The 23,325-nt window shown below is 35.3% G+C and overlaps 1 protein-coding gene across 5 annotated transcripts; it reads left to right on the top strand.

Annotated features, from left to right (window-relative positions):
• The first annotated feature begins 15,158 nt into the window (after nucleotides 1–15,158).
• Nucleotides 15,159–22,048, top strand: LOC149923552 (uncharacterized). 5 transcript variants are annotated; one of them, XM_090160850.1, is made up of 4 exons: nucleotides 15,159–15,223; nucleotides 17,304–17,408; nucleotides 17,478–17,643; nucleotides 21,355–22,048. In XM_090160850.1, the coding sequence occupies exons 1-4, from the start codon at nucleotides 15,197–15,199 to the stop codon at nucleotides 21,840–21,842; spliced, it is 786 nt and encodes a 261-aa protein (XP_090016976.1). In that variant the 5' UTR covers nucleotides 15,159–15,196; the 3' UTR covers nucleotides 21,843–22,048. The 5 variants fall into 5 exon arrangements, with proteins under 5 accessions (XP_090016976.1, XP_090016979.1, XP_090016975.1 ...); XM_090160853.1 differs by lacking the exon at nucleotides 15,159–15,223 and adding an exon at nucleotides 16,321–16,414; XM_090160851.1 differs by lacking the exon at nucleotides 15,159–15,223 and adding an exon at nucleotides 17,025–17,215.
• The last annotated feature ends 1,277 nt before the right edge of the window (nucleotides 22,049–23,325 follow it).

The following is a 23,325-nucleotide window of genomic DNA, read 5'->3' as shown; positions in this document are numbered from 1 at the left end:
TTAGGTTTTTACATGTGAGTTAATTTTATAGTTAAATAATTTCGTTTTAATATTGAATTTATGAGGATTTTAATTTAAAAATATTTTGCTAAAGGGGAATTTTTAGAGATACGTGGTTTCGCGTCATGAAGTGAAATAGGATATGAAAATAAGCAAGATACGTGCTTTTGCGCGAAATGCGTTGTGAATATCAAAGATACTTTTAAATGTTTTCTCGATTTAAAAAAGGAAATTCAATTGCAACCTATTAATGTTTTTAATGTTATATACGTAAATTGGGGTGTAGAATCTAAATATGCCAATTTTTACAAAGCCACGTATCTCAAGTTACTTTGTTTTGTTTTAACGGCGACGATTTGACAAATAATCCTAGAATACGCCTTTTTGGGTATTTTACGGCCGCGGTGCTTATGGGGTCCGATATTGGAAATATTTACACACTTAAGTATTTAATATAGTGAAATGTAGGCGTTTGTAACGCGCGTGTTTTGCATTTGTGAGGAAATATCTCGTGATTCTCTCGGCAGGAGCTCTGTCGGCCGATTTGAAGAATAAGGTTCTTCCTTATGATTCGAGTACAGTTTATTTTCCAGATATATTACCTGTTATTCATTTGGTAAGTCATTTATATAAACGGGCAAACAGCTTTATCAGCAAATGCAATCTTTTTAATTCAAAAGCGTGTGCAAATGATATCACGGCCAAAGTTTCATTCTCACGGTACTATCTGTTTATAATTGTATGCGCGGTTAAAAATGTTACTTTGTAATATTAAATTTAATGGGTATCGAATAAAAATAAAAAAACTAGTTTCCAAATTAAATAATTATGCGCGGAAACCCGCGTATGACAGCGATCAAAGATTTTTTGATTTTCACAGGTTTAATAATATTATTTTACAGCAAGTTGACTAATTGAAATTTTAAACGCAGGTGGCTTCGATAAATTATTTTATTTTTAAATAAAATATATTTATTTTAATTATTTAACGGCATACCGCTTAAACGGCTTTTTGTCCTTGCTGACCAATCTATTCATCTCAGCCGTAGTCAATAATCGGAATCTACCTTGTGTCTTCGCATGCACCTGCATCAATGCTCAATAGTGACTTTTTTCATGATTTTCCTTAATAAGACGATAATCTGTCTCACATTTTATATAGTTAAATTAAGCGAAAAAGTTGAAAAGTCCATAATAAGAAGGGGGCAAAAAAGCTAAACCCTAACCAATTTAAAGTAATGATAAAACCAATATGTCTTCGAGGATAAAATTAAAACGCGAAACTTGGACCAAAAAAAAATAGGTGGTTTTTATTAACTTTAACTTGTCATATTTTATATGGTTATCGAGTGAAATAAAAGTGAAATATTAGGGAAGTCATTAGAGGGAGTGAAATGTCCCAGATTGAGTGAAATGTCCCAGATTGAGTGAAATGTCCCAGATTGAGTGAAATGTCCCAGATCGAGTGAAATGTCCCAGATTGAGTGAAATGTCCCAGATTGAGTGAAATGTCCCAGATTGAGTGAAATGTCCCAGATTGAGTGAAATGTCCCAGATTGAGTGAAATGTCCCAGATTGAGTGAAATGTCATAGATTGAGTGAAATGTCCCAGATTGAGTGAAATGTCACAGATTGAGTGAAATATCCCAGATTGAGTGAAATGTCACAGATTGAGTGAAATGTCCCAGATTGAGTGAAATGTCACAGATTGAGTGAAATGTCACAGATTGAGTGAAATGTCCCAGATTGAATGAAATGTCATTCACCGTTAGCAGTCCTCATTTTATTGAAGTGGTTATTAGATGTTATTTTTTGTTTTTATCTATTAATATTACTTCGTTTGAGGTCTGACTTTAAGAAGGCGGTACACGGTAGCATATCAAATGGCATAAAACATTCACGTTTCAAAACATTAAATATAAACAGAAACGTAAAATATTTTTTTCATTTACGTTTTTATTCGTGTGCTTCATAAAGTATCTAAGAGTCTCCAGCTGTGCAGACAGACAGCAAAGATAATACCAAAAGACATCCCCTTCTATTCCACCCAATAATACTTAACAAATTGACGAATGGCCCGGTTTTGAAGTCACCGCGATAAATGTGAAAAAAAAAGGTAATTTTTTATAAACCAAATCTCCGTCGAAAAAATGATCACCTGGCATCGCCCCCTCCCCCCAACAGATTTAACATAAAGGTATTTGAAGAAACGGCCTGCTAAAGATGTACTCAGTGGCTTTTTATAGCAATGAAATACAAGTAGACCAGTGTACTTGCAAGTACAGATAAAGTAGGAGTGATAGTTAAAATAAAATAAAATTTTGTGTTTTTAAGTGCGTGTTAGATTTGCCGTAGTTAAAAAAAACCAACGAAATTATCTCACGCAGCAAATTCAACTTGCTAAAGGGAACTTCTTTAATTTCGTACCGATTATTTTGCCATTCAAATCTGTGACTTGTCATACGGGAGTCGGAGAGTAATAGACAGTTGCAGTAAGCGATTGAACTGGTAGTCTTAAAATAATTCGCTTCTGGCGAATTATAGCAACGATTTAAATATATTAAGCTAATGGGCAATTACGAAAGGATGTTTTATCAAGTAATTTTACACTTTCTCGAGGCTTTCTTGTTTGAACCTTTCAAGGCGTTCAATTTGAAACCATCGATAAAAAATGAGGTTGGGCGAATAATCGAATTAACCGAATAATATTATTAATAATAATCAGCAGCTAGGCTAATACCCAAGGCTAATACCCAAGTCATCAAGCGACTTTTAAAGCCATTAATTCAGGTGGCCGGGTTACAATGCGTAGGAGGGTGGTGACAAGCTATTCATACCACACGAGCCAACAGCTCCCTACACTCACTATTACCCTTAACCTCAACAAGTTTTTATGGAAGGGGAAACCGAAGAGCTCGAGGGAAAACCCTTTAAACCAGTCGCGAGAGAACTTGCTAACTCAACGCGGAAGGAGTTGTTCCGAGTTTTCACCAAGTGCCGCCAGCTGGGATCGAACCCGGCTCCTCTTGCTGCGAGGCTAAAGTGCTAACCACATAGTGACGTCAAAAAAAACCGTCAGCCACATCGAGACGAAAATCTTCCGCGATAAGCATTCCAAGTAGAGGTATGGATTCCTGCCTAACTTTATTTGTAAGGCATGGTAACTTCTTTTAGAATTAGGAATGCACATGTTTGTGTTGTGCTGATTAAATTACCCTAAAGCTAGGACAAAAACGCTACAATGGTGAGAGTCGACGCAAAAATATTGCATTGGGCCTAAAGGGAATTTTTCGCGTCGACGTTCACCGTCGGGGTGTTTTTGCCCTAGTTAAATCCAGCCCTAACATTTTTCATCGGCGTCGGACTCTAGCCGAAATTGAACCTAAAATGGACAAGCGTTTTTGTTCCTATTTTGCACGAAATTGAGCGTTACCAATCGGCATATTCTAATCACGTCGTTCGGTTTGTGATTAAAAAGTGAATAGCTCTCGGAGATGGACATTAAAAACTAAAGTGCAATTAACGCGGGCCTACACCAAAGAGCTGCTTCACACGATTAGAAGTGCAGGTACACACGTTCGTCTCCCAACTGCCTCCCTAATTAGGCAGGGGAGCTCCGCTAATTACCTCAAATTATCATCAACGGCTACTTTCAGCGCGATAGACAACTATCAGCTCTCATCTTAAATCGGCAAAAAAAGTAAAAACAAGACGTTTAAGTCTTAGGGTTTAAAGGAATAAGAAATAAATAGAAAAATCGTCGGCTAACACGAACCACGATTTGTTTTTAACGTAAATAGCGCCAATTTTCCCTAGCTTTTGTAATATAATAATAATAATCAGCTAAGCTAATACCCAAGGAACCACACAGGCATAAGTCAACTAGTGACTTTTGAAGCCAATTAAAGGTGGCCAACAGCTCCCTACACTATTATGTTTGTATAAAAAAATGAAATATTAATAAGGTTTATTTCCCGAGTGACTGACTAAATGTCTAGAAACATACTTGAAAATGGTACGACACTTCTTCAATAATGCACAGCCACAGTTAACTCGTTTTAGATCGACGAAAAACATTTTGTAAATTTCTATTTGAAGAGATTTTTCTTAATATAAAAATGAAATTTCTTAATATAAAAATGGATTTTCTGAATATAAAAATTAAATTTCTTAATATAAAAATGAAAGTTCTTAATATAAAAATGAAAGTTCTTAATATAAAAATGAAAGTTCTTAATATAAAAATGAAAGTTCTTAATATAGAAAATGAAAGTTCTTAATATAACAATGAAATTTCTTAATATAAAAATTAAATTTCCTAATATAAAAATTAAATTTCTTAATATAAAAATTAAATTTCTTAATATAAAAATTAAATATGTTATCAAGAATGTATTTATTTATAACATAAGTGTGACACTACCTACTATTACCCAGCAGTGGCGTAGCTAAGACCCGCGAGGCCCCACCCCCCGCAAAACAATATTCGGAATTTTATCCGGTATCTAGTATATACTTTGATATGAAATTAGGGGGCCCCTAAAGCTCCGGGGCCCCCCCGCACTGCGGGGTCTGCGGGGGCCTTATCTACGCCACTGTCTCCCAGTGCCACAAGTGGAAGTCTGACCAGATGGCACCAACAGTCTGAAATGAGGAAATTTGAAACTATCCAAAAATCACGTTTCATTTTATGCCGAATGTTTATTGAATTTAACTTTTGTTTATAGTTTTTACATCAAACAGCGTTTAAAATAGCGTTAGACGTAGTTATTTTTTATAAATTATTTATTATTTCCGGTAAAAAAATTTAATTATCCCATCCTAATATCAATAATAGGCATTAGTAGTAACAAACCTCCATTTGATTGTTTCCCTGTAACTCATTTTGGAATTATTATTTTGCAACATTCCCAACAGAATACTATGATAACCTTTAACATCTACTAAACCCTAAATCTGTACAGCGACATCTGCCGATAATGTTGAAAAATATTAACATAGTCTCTAAGAACCTTTTAAATACTGTTTAAGTTTACTTTTTTACGCTTTTTACCTCGATTTGTTTACAAAGTCCTTTTTACCTATCACACGAAGCCAAACCTGAATGTTCGCATTTCCCTGCTGCTTGGTTTTGCGCCTGTTGCAGCCTACTCACAGGGGCTAGTTGGCCACACTTTGAAGCTGTCTTTTAACTCATCGTAAGAAAATGGGGCAAAAACAGGCATACTTCTCAACTCGCCCCCTACAACTCCTACAAATTTTTGCATAACCTTTTGAAACACCCTATATATATAGGGTGTTTCAAAAGGTTATGCAAAAATTTATATATATATAAAATCGTTGTACTAACAACTGGTGATTTCATAACCTTCACGACGCATCTGTTATTTTCAACAGCAACGGGATAAAAATATCCACTACCAAACCCCAGTCATTAACCATTCTCATTTTCACGTCAAAAATGAATGCTAACATTTAATATCCCCCGAACCTTCTTACGTGATAAGACATAGAAGTTACTGGGGGGGGGGGTGGATATGGTTTCATCTAAGCCCCTCTATCGTATCAATTACGGGCTCGTTTTCGTCGGACAAGATTTCTCTCCCCGAAAGTGTAGACGGCTAGCCGGGTGGTCCAGTACCTTCCCGGCACCAAGTTACGCCTCGGGTCCTGCTGGCAGATTTACACCCATGAAGAACCATCTCCGGCGACACCACGTGGCCGTGAAAGAGGAACGCCAGGTTTCTATCACCCGACGTGTTTATCGGACGATTAATAGACGGATTGTATTCGTACACGCAAGAATGGATTTATTAGGGACTATGGAAGTGCAGGGAGCTGTTGGCTCACGTGGCATAAAGGGCTTGCTACCACCTTTCTACGCGTTCTAACTCGGCCACCGGTAATTGGCTTCAAAATTGGCTAGTTGACTTAGGCCTGTGTGGTTCCTTGGGTATTAGCTTAGCCATAAGTGTATAATATTGTTACATAAGTGTGACATTTCCTATTCTTCGCGTGAAAAATTTTACTGGGAGCTATTCACAAGACAAACGTAGCCTTTGACAGCGCCTCGCTAGGGGGAGATTTTCTTCTTGTGATGACGTCACTCGGTTACTAGCTCTCAGAAAAAAAATTCCCCAAAGTGACAATATTATGGAACATTATTATTATAGACCTAATGCTCTAACAGTAAGCTAATTCCTAATTAAAAAAATTAAATCAGCCAGGTTTCTAATTGGTTCCCTAAAACTGACGTCTTCCCGACGCGATTGAAGCGCACATCTGTGACGTTTTTCCTTCCCCCCTCTTGTGAAGGGGTCGGGCCGGGTCATCTCAACATTGTCATTCTCCCGACAGTAGAAATAAATACATTCGTGGTACACGTTAAGACGACAATTACTCATAGTTTCCGGATCAGATTAACCACAAACCGGGCCTTTAGTCTTGAACTCAAATATGGCCCTTGTGATCTCATGCACTCTAGCCTCATCCCAGGGCCCCTTACCTTTCTTAAAATGTCCCAGACCCCTAGGGTTAAGCCTACCCATGCTAATGGTTAATCAGCAGTACCTTGTATAAACATGGGTTTGAGGGGCACCTACCCAGGGCCTCATTCTAAAGAGGGCCCCGTAAGAGAGTTTTAATTGTAAAGAGTGAAGACGAGATATAACTTCCTTTAGATGAGCAGCAACTACCGTCTGTTAAACTAGATTGTTACTACCAAAGTACAGGCTGTTTCAAAAGGTTATGCAAATATTTTAAGGAGTTGTAGGGGTGAGTGGACAAGTATGCCTGTTTTTTTCCATTTTCCTACGATGAGTTAAAAGAGTGCCAAAGAGCTTCAAAGTGTGGCCTACTAGCCCCTGGAAGAAGCTGCAACAAGCGCAAATCCAAGCAGCAGGGAAATGTTAACATTAAGGTTCGAGTTCTTGTGATAGGTAAAAAAGGACCTTGTAAACCAATCGAGGTAACCAGCGTAAAAAAGTACACTTAAACCTTGGACGAATAAATACGGGACGGCTCACGTGTACGATTTTACGCTACGAAGTTTGATGCGACCGCTTAGTTACTCCTTCTCTCAATTGGTGGCGCGCGGAAAAAACGGGGCAAGTTCGTGATAGGCTGTTTCGGTCACATGCTAGAGTGAAGCCTTTCCGTAGTCTGCTTAAAGTTCAGGTTATAGTTTTAGATGCCTCCTAAACGAAAGCCTGTGGTAAATATTACTTTTATAAATATATTTTCGTAACATAATAAATAGAATAAATTTAACTTTCGTAGAAAAATAAAACAACAAACATTGGTGACACTGATCCACTTGATCTGAGTATTAAAAGGAAGACTGACAAATAACCGAGGCCTTAACTGCGCAGTTTAGACGTAAATACAGACGCTCCTTTCACCACAATAGTCAAAATAAAACATCCAAAGGTTTTCGTAGATGGCGCTACCTGTACACCCCAGTAAACCCTTTTTTTTTGCCCCCCCCCCTTTAGCCGTCCAGTCGCCTCAAAGTTGATACTACAGAAAAAAGCTTGAACAAAGCTACCGGCGAGCCGTCCCGTATTTATTCGTCCAAGCTTAAACACTATTTAAAGTCGCTGCTGCTTGGTTTGAAAATCGCGCGTGCGAAGAATATACTAAAAAAGCCATGTTTTGTGACGTAAGTGCAACATATTATATATTTTTACTTTTTATTAATTTTATTTTATAGAAACATCTATTCGATCAAATGTGTCTAAAAAGTCACAAGACGTCAGTTTTAGCAGAAGAAAATAGGGGGAAGTACGCTTCTAGTCAGCTTTGGAAAGTCGTCACTTTTCACGAATTTTCGCGCTAAAACGGTTTGGCGGGAAATCGCGGATGATTACATCGTTTAAAAAATCAATTTTTCTTAAATTGAACAATTGTGACATATTGTCCTTCTCATTCTCTGCTAATTGAGCTAAGGCGTATTTGCTTTCGTCGTTTATAGCCGTGTTGAATCAAAACAAAATTGGAACTACTTTTTCAGTTTGGTTTATTATGCGTAAAAAGGCATTTTCGTGGGTCACACGACGACTTCTACGGCTCAAAGCTACAGATACGTACTTCCCCTATTTTCTTCTGGTTTTAGGGAATCCATACAGGGATACCAGGTTGATTTGAAATGGTTTTAGGGGGAAAAAGCTTACTTTTACAGTATGAGGAGGGATTGGGAGTAACGCTAAAAATACTTTCAAAACAGTCATTCTCTATAAGTATAATATTATTCTATAAGTTTTGTCACTTTGCGGAATATTTTACTGAGAACTAGTAACGGCGTGACGTCATCCGATGAAGAAAATCTCCCCCTAGCGAGGCGTTGTCAAAGGCTACGTGTAACGCGTTAGCAAGCTGACGCAAAACGGCGACGATGTCCGTAATGCAGTCTGTCTTGTGAATAGCTCTCAGTAAAAACTTTGCATGTGGAAAATAGGAAGTGTCACACTTATGTAACAATATAATACACTTATGTTATATATAAATACATTCTTGATAACATATTTAATTTTTATATTAAGAAATTTCATTTTATATTAAGAAATTTCATTTTTATATTAAGAAATTTCATTTTTATATTAAGAAATTTAATTTTTATATTAAGAAATTTAATTTTTATATTAAGAAATTTAATTTTTATATTAAGAAATTTCATTTTTATATTAAGAAATTTCATTTTTATATTAAGAAATTTCATTTTTATATTAAGAAATTTCATTTTTATATTAAGAAATTTCATTTTTATATTAAGAAATTTAATTTTTATATTAAGAAATTTAATTTTTATATTAAGAAAATTCATTTTTATATTAAGAAAAATCCCTTCAAATAGAAATTTACAAAATGTTTTTCGTCGATCTAAAACGAGTTAGCTGTGGCTGTGCATTATTGAAGAAGTGTCGTACCATTTTCAAGTATATTTCTAGACACTTCGTCAGTCACTCGGGAAATAAACCTAATTAATATTTCATACAAACATAAGTACCATAATAAGTATGACACTGAATGATATTTGAAATTTCGGATAATGATAGTATGTCGCTGAGTGATTTTGTAATCGGAATTTTCGGAAGAGTAAACTTTTCTTCGTTGGCTCTAGGTTATTGTGATGGCGATAAATACGAGCAAAAACACGGCCGATTCAATAATTTATTACTGACACTTCCAAAGACTAGTAACAACTCGCCAAAACGTTTTCAGTCCTTAGGCACGTAATGATTTATATGGTCATTGGAGAAACATAAAATCATTAAAATAGTTTTATTAGAAAGTGTCTTACTTATGCTTAATGTTACTTATGAAACATGTAACATCCCAGTCCTTTGTCAACCCAAAGCCGTCCTCGACCTCGCCTTGTCAATTATGAACATCGAAAAACGTGCGTCTGAAAACCGCTCTCGGATTATTAGAATCGGGAAAAAAGTTGCGTCTAACGGCTAGGTAAATACGAACTCGACCTCCGAAGTTGGCATTTTATTTAAATGACAAACAGAACGCTAGCCGGAAATTTGGGCCCAAAAATAACAGATACAGGGTGATGGTGGGGATATTCACGGTACGTTTAAATCTTTAACTGGTCATATTTCAAACAAATTTGGGCACCGTTTAGGGTAGTATCAACGTTGGGTAGGAAAGTTATCCAATTTAGGCAGTCAACGATGAGACTTTCGAAGGACTTGAAAAGATCATAAAAATGGTCTGGCAATACGCAATAAATAGTCTGAAAACGTTCTATAAATGACCTTACAAATCCTATAAAGGCCTGACAAATCCTTTAAATGGTCTGAAAATTTTCTAAAAATGGCCTCCCAAATCCTATCAATGGTCTGAAATGTTTTTAAAAATGGCCCGACAATATTCTAAAAATGGTCTAAAAATATCGTAAAAATGGCAGCCTTTTGTGTAAAGTTAATTTTTGAATATAATTAACTTTTTTATTTTAAATATATGCTAAAAATTGCCTCCATTTACAAATTTAAAATATATATATTTAAGTTTAAAAATTTAAGGTGTTTCTGAAATAGTAGTAGGCAAGATCTGTAAGTCGTTGAATATAATAAAAATATTTTTCATTTTAAAATATTCTAAAACTGACAAACCATTTTAAAATAAATATTGAAATAGAAAAAAATTACTTGTAACTGCGCGTTTCTTAATAGTAAGCGAAACTATCAATCACTAAATTCTGGTGCGTAAATTTCTATCATTCAAAATATCCCTGATTGGAACCGTTCTGTCAAAATCACCCTGTACATATGGCAATATCTGTTCTTGACACGCATTACGCAGATCCTCTTCAAATCGGTGCCGCATATTTTGGACGCAAATAAGGGAAGGAAATAGCCCTATTTCTACGAAGGTTAAATAATAGATATAAACATTTTAGAATCCGGTAGAATGGTCGGCACTGTCGGGATAAATACGTCAGAGGGGACACGTCAACGTCTCGTCACGGGCCTACTTCATTTAATCCGGCCTATGTATAAATAAGGAAAAGGGAGACCCGGGGAAGGAAAATATTAAAATCACGCCATCTATTGTCAATATCGCTTACCAAATTCTCCAAATCCCTACTCTCCTCGAAAAAAATAAATCTCTTTTGTGTTCCGTTGTAAAAGGTCAGCTGAGCGGGGAATCGCAGTTTTTCTAATCCCAAATTCTCGAGACGAATTTGGAGAGAGTTTTAGCGTGGCACCAAATAACGCACTTCACGGATCGGTTTTGCCTCAAGGACGGATATTTCCATTTTCACCTTCATTAACAAATTGTATTTGAAAATTTAAATGGTTCGAATATCTCCAAATCCTCCAATGTAGGTTAACGGTAATAGTTAATATAGGGAGCTGTTGGCTGGTATGGCATAAAGGGCTTGCCACCACCCTACTTGTTGTAACCCGGACACCTGAATTAAAGGCAATAAAAGTCGCTAGATGACTTGGGCCTAAGGTGGTGCCTTGGGTATTAGCCTAGCTGAATATTATTATTATTATTATTGATAATGTTAAATATTCGCTTTTCTATTTAATATATAAAAGCTTTTCTATTTTATATATAAAAAAACCAGTAGCGTACTGTTTTGAACTTACAAAAAAGCTAGAATACCAATACTAAATAAATGTTGAGCTTACAAAAAAGCTAGTATACAAATACTGATAAATGTTGAGCTTACAAAAACTAGAGCAGAAATATTGATAAACGTTGAGCTTGCAAAAAACTAGAGCATAAATACTGGTAAATGCTGAGCTTGCAAAAAAAACTAGAGCATAAATACTGATAAACGCTGAGCTTGCAAAAAAACTAGAGCATAAATACTGATAAATGTTGATCTTGCAAAAAACTAGAGCATAAATACTGATAAATGTTGAGCTTACAAAAAAGCTAGAATAAAAATACTGATAAATGTGGAGCTTACAAAAAGCTTGAATACAAATGCTGATAAATGTTAAGCTTACAAAAAAGCTAGAATACAAATACTGATAAATGTGGAGCTTACAAAAAGCTTGAATACAAATACTGATAAATGTTGAACTTACAAAAAAGCTAGAATACAAATGCTGATAAATGTTAAACTTACAAAAAAAGCTAGAATACAAATGCTGATAAATGTGGAGCTTACAAAAAATCTAGAATACAAATACTGATAAATGTGGAGCTTACAAAAAGCTTGAATACAGATACTGATAAATGTTAAGCTTACAAAAAAGCTAGAATACAAATACTGATAAATGTTGAGCTTACAAAAAAAAACCAATATAATAGAAAAATTAGTAAATTTTGATATTACAAAAAAGCTGGAGTAGAATCACTGGTAAATCATGGGCAAACTACTGCCCGTCACGTAAAATATCCACGCGACATTTGGAAGACGAAGTTTTATAGCCTTACATTGCGAGTCCTGTAGTAGTTTGCCCATGGGTAAATGCTGTCGAGATTACTACAAAAGTTAGAATAGAAATAATAATACATTTTGCGATTACAAAAAATAACTAGAGTAGAAATACTAGTAAATTTTGAAATCACAACAAAGCTAAAGTAGAATTACTCGTTGAGATTACAAAGAAAGCTAGAGTAGAAATATATAATAAATGTAGATATTACGAAAAAAAGTATAAAGTAGAGATACTGGTAAACAAATTACCATAGAAAAAATGAAGAGTTTTGGCCCAATTTTGGAGTCGTTGTTGTAAAATGTAGATTATAGATTGGCAATCCTGTCAGCAAAACCTTTAATAAAGGCCTAAAATAAAATACAATGAATATTTACATATTTATAAAGCCATTTTTCCCAATATAACACAGTTCGTAATTCAACCTAATAATATATTGGAATTATACCAAGATATATCGAAGATTAATGTTATATACTTCTGATATAACACTTAACACCCACTTTAAAAGGGAATTGAAAACGTTGAGAACGGTAGATATAAATGAACATGGTTAGTGGCGCTTAAAATTGGAAGCTGCAATACAAATAAACCATAAGGCTTATAGGCGATTCAATTAACAACAAACTACAATTATCAGCTAAGCTAATACAGAAGGAACCATTACTTGTAAGGCCAATTACCGGTGGCCGGGTTAAATTGCGGAGGAATGTGGTGACAAGCTCCCGACACTTACCATTACCGTTAACCTCAGCAAATTTTTAGGGGGAAAATCCCTCTAACCCGTGGTTCCGAGTTTTCACCCAGTGCCACAAGCTGGGATCAAACCCGGCTCCTATCGCGGCGAGTGCTATCCACTTCGCCATCCCACTTAAGAGTGAGGTAAGACCAGTGGCGTAAATAAGGCCCCAGGGCTTCAGGGGCCCCTAAATTCCTATCAAATAATATGTTAGATACCGACTAAAACCCCGAAAAGAGTTTGGCGGGGGGGATAGGGTGTCTTAGCTACGCCACTGGGTAAGAAAATAACTCATTTAAATTTTAAAAGCATCCTATGCTACCCAAATTATTAAATTATTATTATAATTTAAACCCCACCCCTTTTACGTTATCGAATCCACCTTGATTCGGCCAAATCTCTGCCCCCTCTCCTGGTAAAGAGCTCCCCCCATCTCCAATTCTCCGCGCTACGGAAAGTGGACCACCGGACAGCGACGTTTACGCTACTAAAAAGAGTAAAGTCGACGCTTTAAACCGCGGCGCTTCATCTTCCGAAGAGAGACCAACAAGAGACCATCCCGTCATAACAGTTAACGTCGGCAGGTACCCATTGATGAAAAGAAGGTCTGACGGCCTGAGGACACGGAGACGCGAAGGAGGGGACACAGTCGTTCTTAATAGGGCCGATTTCGCGAGATACGCTCATTCTACACGCGATCTTTCGTCGGGTCGCGTTGGACGAATTCCAATGTCGAGCTCACGTTTCTCTAGCTTTTAAAGAAATAAATCGCCCGTGAAAACACAGGCAGTTGTAAAAGGAAACGTTTCCATGGTGACCCTTTAATTGGAAGAAGAGAATCAGCGAACTGCGCGGAATGGCCAATGAAAGCTCATCGGCTGCTCAAAGGAGAAGGGTATTATTTTTTTAATTTCTCTTCTGTTATTTTAAAGGTTCGAATTTTTTTATTAATTAAATGAGACTCGGGAATTAAATGTAACGGAATTACGCGTTTTACTCTTCGGGGGTTTCTAATTAAATAAAATTTGATTAGAAATTTGGGCTCTGATGAATCGTTCGAAAGATTAGTATTTTTTTTCCCGGTGGGATCATATAAAACCTTCATATACACACAGTGAAAATTCAAATTCAAATTTTGATTGAATTTTAAATTTGAATTTTGATGAAATTTTAAATAAAATTTATATTAAATTTTAAATTAAATTTTAAATTAAATTTATATTAAATTTTAAAATAAATTTATATTAAATTTTAAAATAAATTTATATTAAATTTTAAAATAAATTTATATTAAATTTCTATTAAATTTTAAATTAAATTTTCTATTAAATTTGTAAGTAAATTTCGATTAATTTCTTTATTAAATTTCGATTAATTTCTTTACTAAATTTCTATTAAATTTTTAAGTAAATTTCGATTAATTTCTTTATTAAATATCGATTACTTTCTTTACTAAATTTCTATTAAATTTTTAAGTAAATTTCGATTAATTTCTTTATTAAATTTCGATTAATTTCTTTATTAAATTTCGATTAATTTCTTTATTAAATTTCTATTAAATTTTCAAGTAAATTTCGATTAATTTCTTTATTAAATTTTTAAGGAAATTTCGATTAATTTCTTTATTAAATTTCGATTAATTTCTTTATTAAATTTCGATGAATTTTTTTATTAAATTTGGATGAAATTTTAATTTCAAATTTGGACGAAATTTTAAATTCACACTTAAATAAAATTTTATATTTAAAATTCCTTAAAATTTAATGTTAATTGCAAAAACCACCCATGACTGTATTAATGGAAAACTTTAAGATTTATAATATTAACTTTAGACCACGTTAATAACTCGAATCTTAAAAAAAACCGAGAGCAGGTCACTAGCATGACTAAGACACCATCAAAAGGTTTAAAAAACATTAAATCAAGTTTAACCGTGGTTAAAGTTATGAAATTAAGATTAAATGGCTGAAATTGTGATTAAATTATTGAAATTGTGGTTAAAGTGTTGGTTGCACGAAATTTTAGCTATGGCTAATTAATTCTTCATTAGAAAGAGCAAACATTTTATAGCAAGTACAGAAAATTTCATCAAAATCGGTTAAGCGGTCTTTGAATTATTATAAAAAGAAGTCAAAATGGTGGAAATCGAGTTTTTCGGCGAATTTCCAGACTTCTAAAATTATTTTCGGCACCCGTGACGTCAGAAATTGCGAAGCGTATCATTGGCTAATATTGTCTGTAATACATTTCTTTACATCTGGCATTAAAAGCAGGTTGATTTAACACCTAGGTAAAAATCCTACGCAGTAGTAATTGCAATAGGCATACACAAGGCTACGTAGTAGAAAAATGATATGAAACCGAAGGTTCCTCGCGCGTAAAAATAATATTTCTTATTTAGATAATAAGCCTAAAATTATGATTTAAAATCTCGGACCGTTTTAAAACTTCTACAAGTAAACAAAATCCCTCCAATTCAGTTCCTTCGACTTTAGGAATAAAACTATAGCTTCGATTTGCTCGTGCTACGGAGGAGAAAAATTCGCGCAAAATGTTTGGATTTTGGGGAGCGAAAAAGGTCAGTTTCGGGCAAGGTTCTTATTATTATAGGAATCTTGGAAATTTGTTTCAACAGTGACACTTTTGAAAATAGAACTCACAGGGCTTCAAAATAAGCCCTAATTCGTTCGATTTTATTACTATCGACTTTTCGTGCAACCAACACTTTAAATGATTGAAATTGTGATTAAAAGATTGAAATAATGATTGAAATTTTAAATCTAGATGATTTAATAATAATTTTTCTATGAATTCAAAATGATTAAATCGTGATTTAAAAATTGGAAATGATTTAATCGCGATTAAAAGGATACAATTGAAAATATTTATTATCGATGGAAATTATTTAATCTCGGTGGAATTGATTTAATCTTTATTAATAAGATTTAATGTTGATGGAAATGATTTAATATCGATTGAAAAGATTTAAACTCGATCAGAAGTAAATGAACCGAAGTTATCGAAATAGCGCTCACAATCGGAGGGCGCTTTCCTTATGAAAATGATGAGAAAATCGAGTCAAATAAAAGCTAATTTCCATCCCCGTCTTTTGACGCGATAATTTGCACTCGGGGATTGTGGGTATAGCTATTTCTACGTATAAAAAATGGTTTCATAAAAACAAAATCTGTTTTTTTTTTCGGCCTAGGAGCGCGCAAAATTTTAAATTCGAGGTCAAAATGTAACTTCATAAGGAAAACGCCTCCAACATGGGGAGTATAGCAGTCTGATAATTTCGGTTCATTTACTTCTGACTCAATGGAATTTATTTAATTTTGATAACGGCGAAATTATTTGAAAAAACTACTATTACACAATAAAATGTTTTTATTTTTACGCACGACATGTTTCGACACGCGCTCGCGTCATCATCAGGTGCTAAAATGATTTTTATACACGAGCCATCGAGCTGCCACTAAAACACGAGACAATATTCTTAGCATATACAATCTAAATAAGAACTCGGGCCTTCCTCCCTATTAATCGCTAAATTATGTTTCCTTAGTTTATCGATTTCTAACGACTCGCGAATATTTAATTCCGTTGGAGTTTTAATTTCTGCTAGAAGTTCTACCTTGTTGAAAAAAAAGTGGAATTTACAGAATTCAATGTAGTTGCAAAATGGCGTATGTTGGTCAAACAAAACGAAATTTGAAATTCAGAGTGAAAGAACACAAAGCCGACGTTCGTCTGAAGAGAAGCCATAAAGGTAGAACTTCTAGCAGAAATTAAAACTCCAACGGAATTAAATATTCGCGAGTCGTTAGAAATCGAGAAACTAAGGAAACATAATTTAGCGATTAATAGGGAGGAAGGCCCGAGTTCTTATTTAGATTGTATATGCTAAGAATATTGTCTCGTGTTTTTAGTGGCAGCTCGATGGCTCGTGTATAAAAATCATTTTAGCACCTGATGATGACGCGAGCGCGTGTCGAAACATGTCGTGCGTAAAAATAAAAACATTTTATTGTGTAATAGTAGTTTTTTCAAATAATTTCGCCGTTATTATACACAAGCAAAAACGCTTTCTAGATTAATTAATTTTGATTAATAAGATTTAATATCGATGGAAATAATTTAATGTTGATGGAAATGATTTAATATCGATGGAAATAATTTAATGTTGATGGAAATGATTTAATATCGATGGAAATAATTTAATGTTGATGGAAATGATTTAATATCGATGGAAATAATTTAATGTTGATGGAAATGATTTAATATCGATTAAAAATATTTAAAATCGATGGAATTGATTTCATCTCGATTAAAAAGATTTCGTCTCGGTGGAATTTAGTTAATCTCGATTAAAAATATTTAATATCTATGGAAATGATTTAATCTCGATGGAAATGATTTAATCACGAGGTTCACGACTATTTGTTAATGATCAGATCAAAGCTGAGTGATCCGACTCGACGGCCCTCGCGTAAAACATACTTTATCGTTCCGTAAATGGTCTGTTAATATGACAGAAAGTCGAGTAGCTTTTTAGAAGTGCCCGTGAAAGGTTCGGAGGATATTCCGTAAAAGCCTGGGTATAAAAGCTTTTATAAGCGAAGATGTGTCTTTATTTTTATTTCCCGTCCGCGATGAAGGTGACAAAGCCATTGATGGAGAGACGACGGAGGGCACGCATTAACCGATGTTTAGCCCAACTGCAAGCCATTCTCGGCGACAGTTACGTCAGCAAAGCTCAAACGGTACGTCGACAGATTTCGTTTCAATTCGCTTCTTTACCCGAGATTACTAATCAAGAAATCGGGTTGCAGGGCTGCTTCCCGCGTCAGACGCGACTGGAGAAAGCGGACATTCTTGAGATGACAGTTCACTACATCCGAGAGGCCCATGGGAGGCAATCGCCGTCCCACAAACTCGTCATGGACACCGATGACCAGTCCAACAACGCGGACTCAACTACTTCCACCGACTATAAAGGTGAGCGCTTGCTTTTATGTCCCAATGCTAAAATAGATATTACCTGAAGTTTATACTATTTAAGAGAGTAGTTATATTACCTGAAGTTTATACTATTTAAGAGAGTAGTTATATTACCTGAAGTTTATACTATTTAAGAGAGTATTTATATTACCTGAAGTTTATACTACTTAAGAGAGTAGTTATATTACCTGAAGTTTATACTACTTAAGAGAGTAGTTATATTACCTGAAGTTTATACTATTTAAGAGAGTAGTTATACTACCTGAAGTTTATACTACTTAAGAGAGTAGTTATATTACCTGAAGTTTAAACTACTTAAGAGAGTAGTTATATTACCTGAAGTTTATACTACTTAAGAGAGTAGTTATATTACCTGAAGTTTATACTACTTAAGAGAGTAGTTATATTACCTGAAGTTTATACTACTTAAGAGAGTAGTTATATTACCTGAAGTTTATAATACTTAAGAGAGTAGTTATATTACCTGAAGTTTATACTACTTAAGAGAGTAGTTATATTACCTGAAGTTTATACTATTTAAGAGAGTAGTTAAACTAGTTATATTACCTGAAGTTTATACTACTTAAGAGAGTAGTTATATTACCTGAAGTTTATACTACTTAAGAGAGTAGTTATATTATCTGAAGTTTATACTACTTAAGAGAGTAGTTATATTATCTGAAGTTTATACTTCTTAAGAGAGTAGCTATATTACCTGAAGTTTATACTACTTAAGAGAGTAGTTATATTACCTGAAGTTTATACTACTTAAGAGAGTAGTTATATTACCTGAAGTTTATACTACTTAAGAGAGTAGTTATATTACCTGAAGTTTATACTACTTAAAGCAAGTGTCGGCTCCTATCTTAAGGTTAGTATCATTGGCGAACGAGAGATGTCACTAACGTAGAGTTTAGTCGAAATTGAAACAAGTTGAGCGAGCAAATTATTCCCTCAAAAGTAGGTGACTCGACGTACCCCTTCCTTTGATTGGCTTTGCGTAATCACGTGCGCAGTCAACTTAGCTTGGATTGGCTTTTCTGCAATCACGTGTTTCAATCACGTAATCGTTGACTTTCAAATAAATGACAATACGTTTTTGAAAGTCGATAATAGATGGAAGCACCTTCCCGGCGATCTAAGCAATCATAGCCATCTTCGTTACATAGACCCTATCAAAAATACAGAGGGCAACGATGGAGCCGACACTTGCTTTAAGAGAGTAGCTATATTACCTGAAGTTTATACTACTTAAGAGAGTAGTTATATTACCTGAAGTTTATACTACTTAAGAGAGTAGTTATATTATCTGAAGTTTATACTACTTAAGAGAGTAGTTATATTATCTGAAGTTTATACTACTTAAGAGAGTAGCTATATTACCTGAAGTTTATACTACTTAAGAGAGTAGTTATATTACCTGAAGTTTATACTACTTAAGAGAGTAGTTATATTACCTGAAGTTTATACTACTTAAGAGAGTAGTTATATTACCTGAAGTTTATACTACTTAAGAGAGTAGTTATATTACCTGAAGTTTATACTACTTAAGAGAGTAGTTATATTACCTGAAGTTTATACTACTTAAGAGAGTAGTTATATTACCTGAAGTTTATACTACTTAAGAGAGTAGTTATATTACCTGAAGTTTATACTACTTAAGAGAGTAGTTATATTACCTGAAGTTTATACTACTTAAGAGAGTAGTTATATTACCTGAAGTTTATACTACTTAAGAGAGTAGTTATATTACCTGAAGTTTATACTACTTAAGAGAGTAGTTATATTATCTGAAATTTATAATATATCTCGTAAGCTAAGCTAATACCCAAGGAACCAAGTCAACTAAGCCAGGTTCACACTTACCCCTAAAAACGCTTTGTGTTGGTTCGGGAAGCAACTCGTATAAGTCAGTTCGCTTAGAATCGCTTTCAAAACGACAAGGCGGGAAAGTAAAATTGCTCGTATTTTCCAAAATAATGGGAATAGAATTCTAAATCATGTCAAAAAATATTACTTATGTATAGTAAACATGATTAAAGGAAACGTTCAGGTTGGGTAAGGTTTGGATTTATTTGAAAGATCATGTTTAAATAAACTCAAAAATATCAGTCGTAAAATTGTATCTTTTTTTTATGACAAGAAATTAATTTTTAAACGAGCCAAATTTACCCGCCAATCGATCTGCCATTTTGTTTCGTGGTGACGTTTTAGTACTTTAATCACACCTAGGAGCAACAAACACAAGGAGAACTCAGCTAGCCTTTAAACACGCTAACGAAGGGTTGTGTACGAATTTCATTGGACGAGCGTCACGAGCCTTTACGCTGAACGTTTTACGGGGGGGGGGAGACAATTTCTGAATTTTCCTCTTCCGACGGCAGCAGGCGCTAAAGCGTCTAGCCAATGAAAAACGTACACAAGAAAATCCACGACTTTTGACGGGTTGCGTTCTCCTTGCGTGGGGTGTTGTGTTTGTTGCTCCTAGATCACACGCTGTCCAAGGACGACCCACCTTTTTTCAGGTTTGTTCTTTCGTGTTTTGTGTTAAAACATAGATAGATGGCGATAGCGTTTCCGTCGAGTGGTAAAAAATTATAAAGCCGGCTAGCCTTTTCCAGTGTTTCTTTAGTTCTCGAAGCTCTCACCAGGCGATACGGTTTCTACTTTTGAACTTCATTTCCTCCCCAATGAATACCCTCCCTCCTCCTCTCACAACTTTTACTTTGCGTGTAGCACAAGGTGCAGATCACTTTTAGCGTTTTCATTTTGACTGCTCTCGAGCGCTCTAGATCGCTCTGATCAACATTTTATGTTCCATTTGCGTGCTCGGATCTGCTCCGATCAAGTTTCGCGTGTTCCATTTCCCATTCTCCGAGATCACCCAAAACCGATCGGCCGATTTCGACAGATCAACTGATTGAGGTCGAGATCGGAGAAAATTGTTGCGAGTTCTTTTTAGATTTTTTGGCAAAATGGCAGACCAAGACTAGAAAATTCAAATTACTAGCAGACGAAACCACTTACTAAGAAGCGCGGGAATATGTTAATAGAATGTTCCATTTGCGGTTTTACTCTAAAGGCCTTTTCACACTAGCCAACTTTTTGATCCAACTAGATGAGTGAACTTGAGTCGAGTCAACTAGTTGGTTCGTGTGAATAAAAGTTCGATGAGTTGATCCACCAAAAATGTACGCGAGAAAAAAAATGGATCACTGATCCATTTTTGCTGACTCAGCATTTTGATTTAAAAAGTTGGCTCGTGTGAAAAGGTCTTTAGTCGATTGGGGCGAGATCTATGACGTCAGAGACCGATTCGGAGCGAATCTCGAGCAATCAAAAGTTACAGCTATAGGAGCAACAAACACAAGGAAAGCGCAGATAGCCTTTAAACACGCAGAGTGTCCCACTAATCATAATTAAGTTTTTAATCATGATTTAATCATTTTTAACCTTTGTACAGCCAAAGCTACAGATTTAATTTTAATCTAATCTAATCACGTTTTAATCATACGAGGGTGTCCTAATAATCATTGGAGTGTAGCATTCGTGTCAAAAACGATTATATTGACACACTCTTGGTAATTATATAACTTTTCCAAAGGATCAAATTATAGAGTTAATCAAAAATCGAATAGTTTTAAATGATTATACCGAGAGCAATTTAAATAAGTAATTTTTCTTTTAACTCTTTATATAATATTCTAGATACCCGGGAAACGTTGGGAGACACCGAGGTATTCTGCCCTGGCGCCGATAAATTCCAAGAAGGCTACCGGTTGTGTATGCTGGAGGTGGCCCAATTCGTCCGGTCCCTGAACGCGAGCCACACTGAGAAGGATAAACGGTCAGCGATGGCGGGACTGACAGGGCGGGCGTGGTCGGAATTCTTGTCGCCGATTAATAAGGCGAAGGGGGACGCGGACCCGGCTACGAGTACCAAAAACCGGAGCGACGTTCCATTCAAGAATTGTATATCAAGTCGCTTCGGAGACGCTGCTCTCGGAAGAAGATCCGCCGACTTGCTGGAACATTTACGCAATCGATACGAGAACATCGACGGGGAGGTCAAAACCAAGTCGCCAATGGGCCCAAATCGGGACCACGCGGCAGCCGAAGACTCCCTCGCCCTTGCCGTTCGGGAGCAGAAAGGACCCGGCGTTAGAGAAATTCCTTTTTGTTGGAGGCCTTGGTGATTTTTACATTCGACTTCTTACGGGTTAATGAGGTGACTGACGTCATTGACTTTCCAAACTAATTGTTGCGTTAGGCAAATCGTAGGCGTTTAGAAATTACATCCAAAGACTATCGAGACATGTTTTAAATTTTATCAAGCATCATTATAGTGTTATCAAAATTAAAACGAAATTGAGTTTCAATCAAAATATTGTTGTGCCATTAACGTGACGAAGCAATGATAATCAAAAATTGTATAAAGATCAAAATTTTTGTAAACTTATCAAAATTAAACACTTTTTATATAATATTAATATACACGTATAATGTTTTTGTCTTCCTTAAAACCAAGCTAATTTGAAGGGGTCAAATTATTTTAAAAATATGACAAATATGAAAAATTATGGAAACACCCCAATATTTTAGCACTTAAAAAATTAGATTTTCCTCATGATCGAGATTTTAGAAAATACTTAAAATTTCTTTTAATTTTACAATTTTATACAAATTGTTCAATGGCAGAGGCACTCAGGAAAAAAGCTTATATTGACTGAAAACGAACAAGTACGGAGAACCGTGACAGTCGACGATCAAAATCACTGTTCATGGATCACTAGCGACATCTATTTGTATTAGCAAAATGATTGCATCAACCATAAGTTTAAATTACATTTCAATGATTTCACAGTATAATCTGCTGGCGGAAATCGCAAAGGTAAACTTAAAAATTGTATAAAACTAGTTGACAACGAAATTAATTATCGACCTGAATATGAAGTTCCCACATATGGCACAAACGACCTTGGCGCTCTATGAACCTTCAGGTAACCACGGCGACGAATCTCCTACGAGGCTACGCCAGCTTGGATTAGTAATATGTTACTGGATAATGCACTACAGCCTTCGCTAAGGCATTTAAGGGCGTCTCTCAATAGTCGCCTGTTATATATATAAATATATATATATATATATATACGATTTTTAAAACTTGTAACGTCAAGCTGTAGTGTTGATAGTGGCCGCCATGACAGTTACCGTTTTTTATCAATGGGTGAATTACATTGTTGACGTCGTGAGTTTAGTAAGCACTCCATAGGTTTCGTACCTAGTATCGCCGCCTACCGACCGAGTTTTAATTTGAATATATGAAAGTTGTCAGCTCGTTCAAAATTCTGCACAACAGCTGAAAGTCTATGCTATAATTCGCCGTCCTTGCGCTTCGCCTTAGTACTAGGTCACGTTGGCCCTTTCGTCGGGGATTTTCCCGGCGGTCTAACGTGGCATCGCCGAAGGTAATCTCTTAAGGGTGGTTTAACCATTGAGTTGGGAATATTAATCTAGAGATCCAATCAAATCTGCTCCCCGCGAAACAAGTTTTTGAAAAATACGAATGTGCCGTCTGCTCTAAAATGACGAGCAAACGTTATCATATGACCCGTGGCGCCATCCATTATTTTGAAGAAAAAAAATATTTTTGCTTGAAAACGCGTCTTATTTGAACGA

Source organism: Leiobunum rupestre, chromosome 10 (genome assembly GCF_980474605.1).
Source record: "Leiobunum rupestre chromosome 10, qqLeiRupe1.1.hap1, whole genome shotgun sequence".
In the NCBI taxonomy this organism is placed as follows: Eukaryota; Metazoa; Arthropoda; class Arachnida; order Opiliones; family Sclerosomatidae; genus Leiobunum; species Leiobunum rupestre.
The sequence above is the reverse complement of the archived record's forward strand: the minus strand, read 5'-3'. Positions and strand labels throughout refer to the sequence as shown.

Coding starts and splice junctions, on each gene's coding strand:
- LOC149923552 (XM_090160849.1), top strand. CDS start 17,268: ATGTGTCTTTATTTTTATTTCCCGTCCGCGATGAAGGTGACAAAGCCA. Junction 17,409..17,477: donor ACGTCAGCAAAGCTCAAACG/GTACGTCGACAG, acceptor ATCGGGTTGCAG/GGCTGCTTCCCGCGTCAGAC. Junction 17,644..21,354: donor TACTTCCACCGACTATAAAG/GTGAGCGCTTGC, acceptor ATAATATTCTAG/ATACCCGGGAAACGTTGGGA.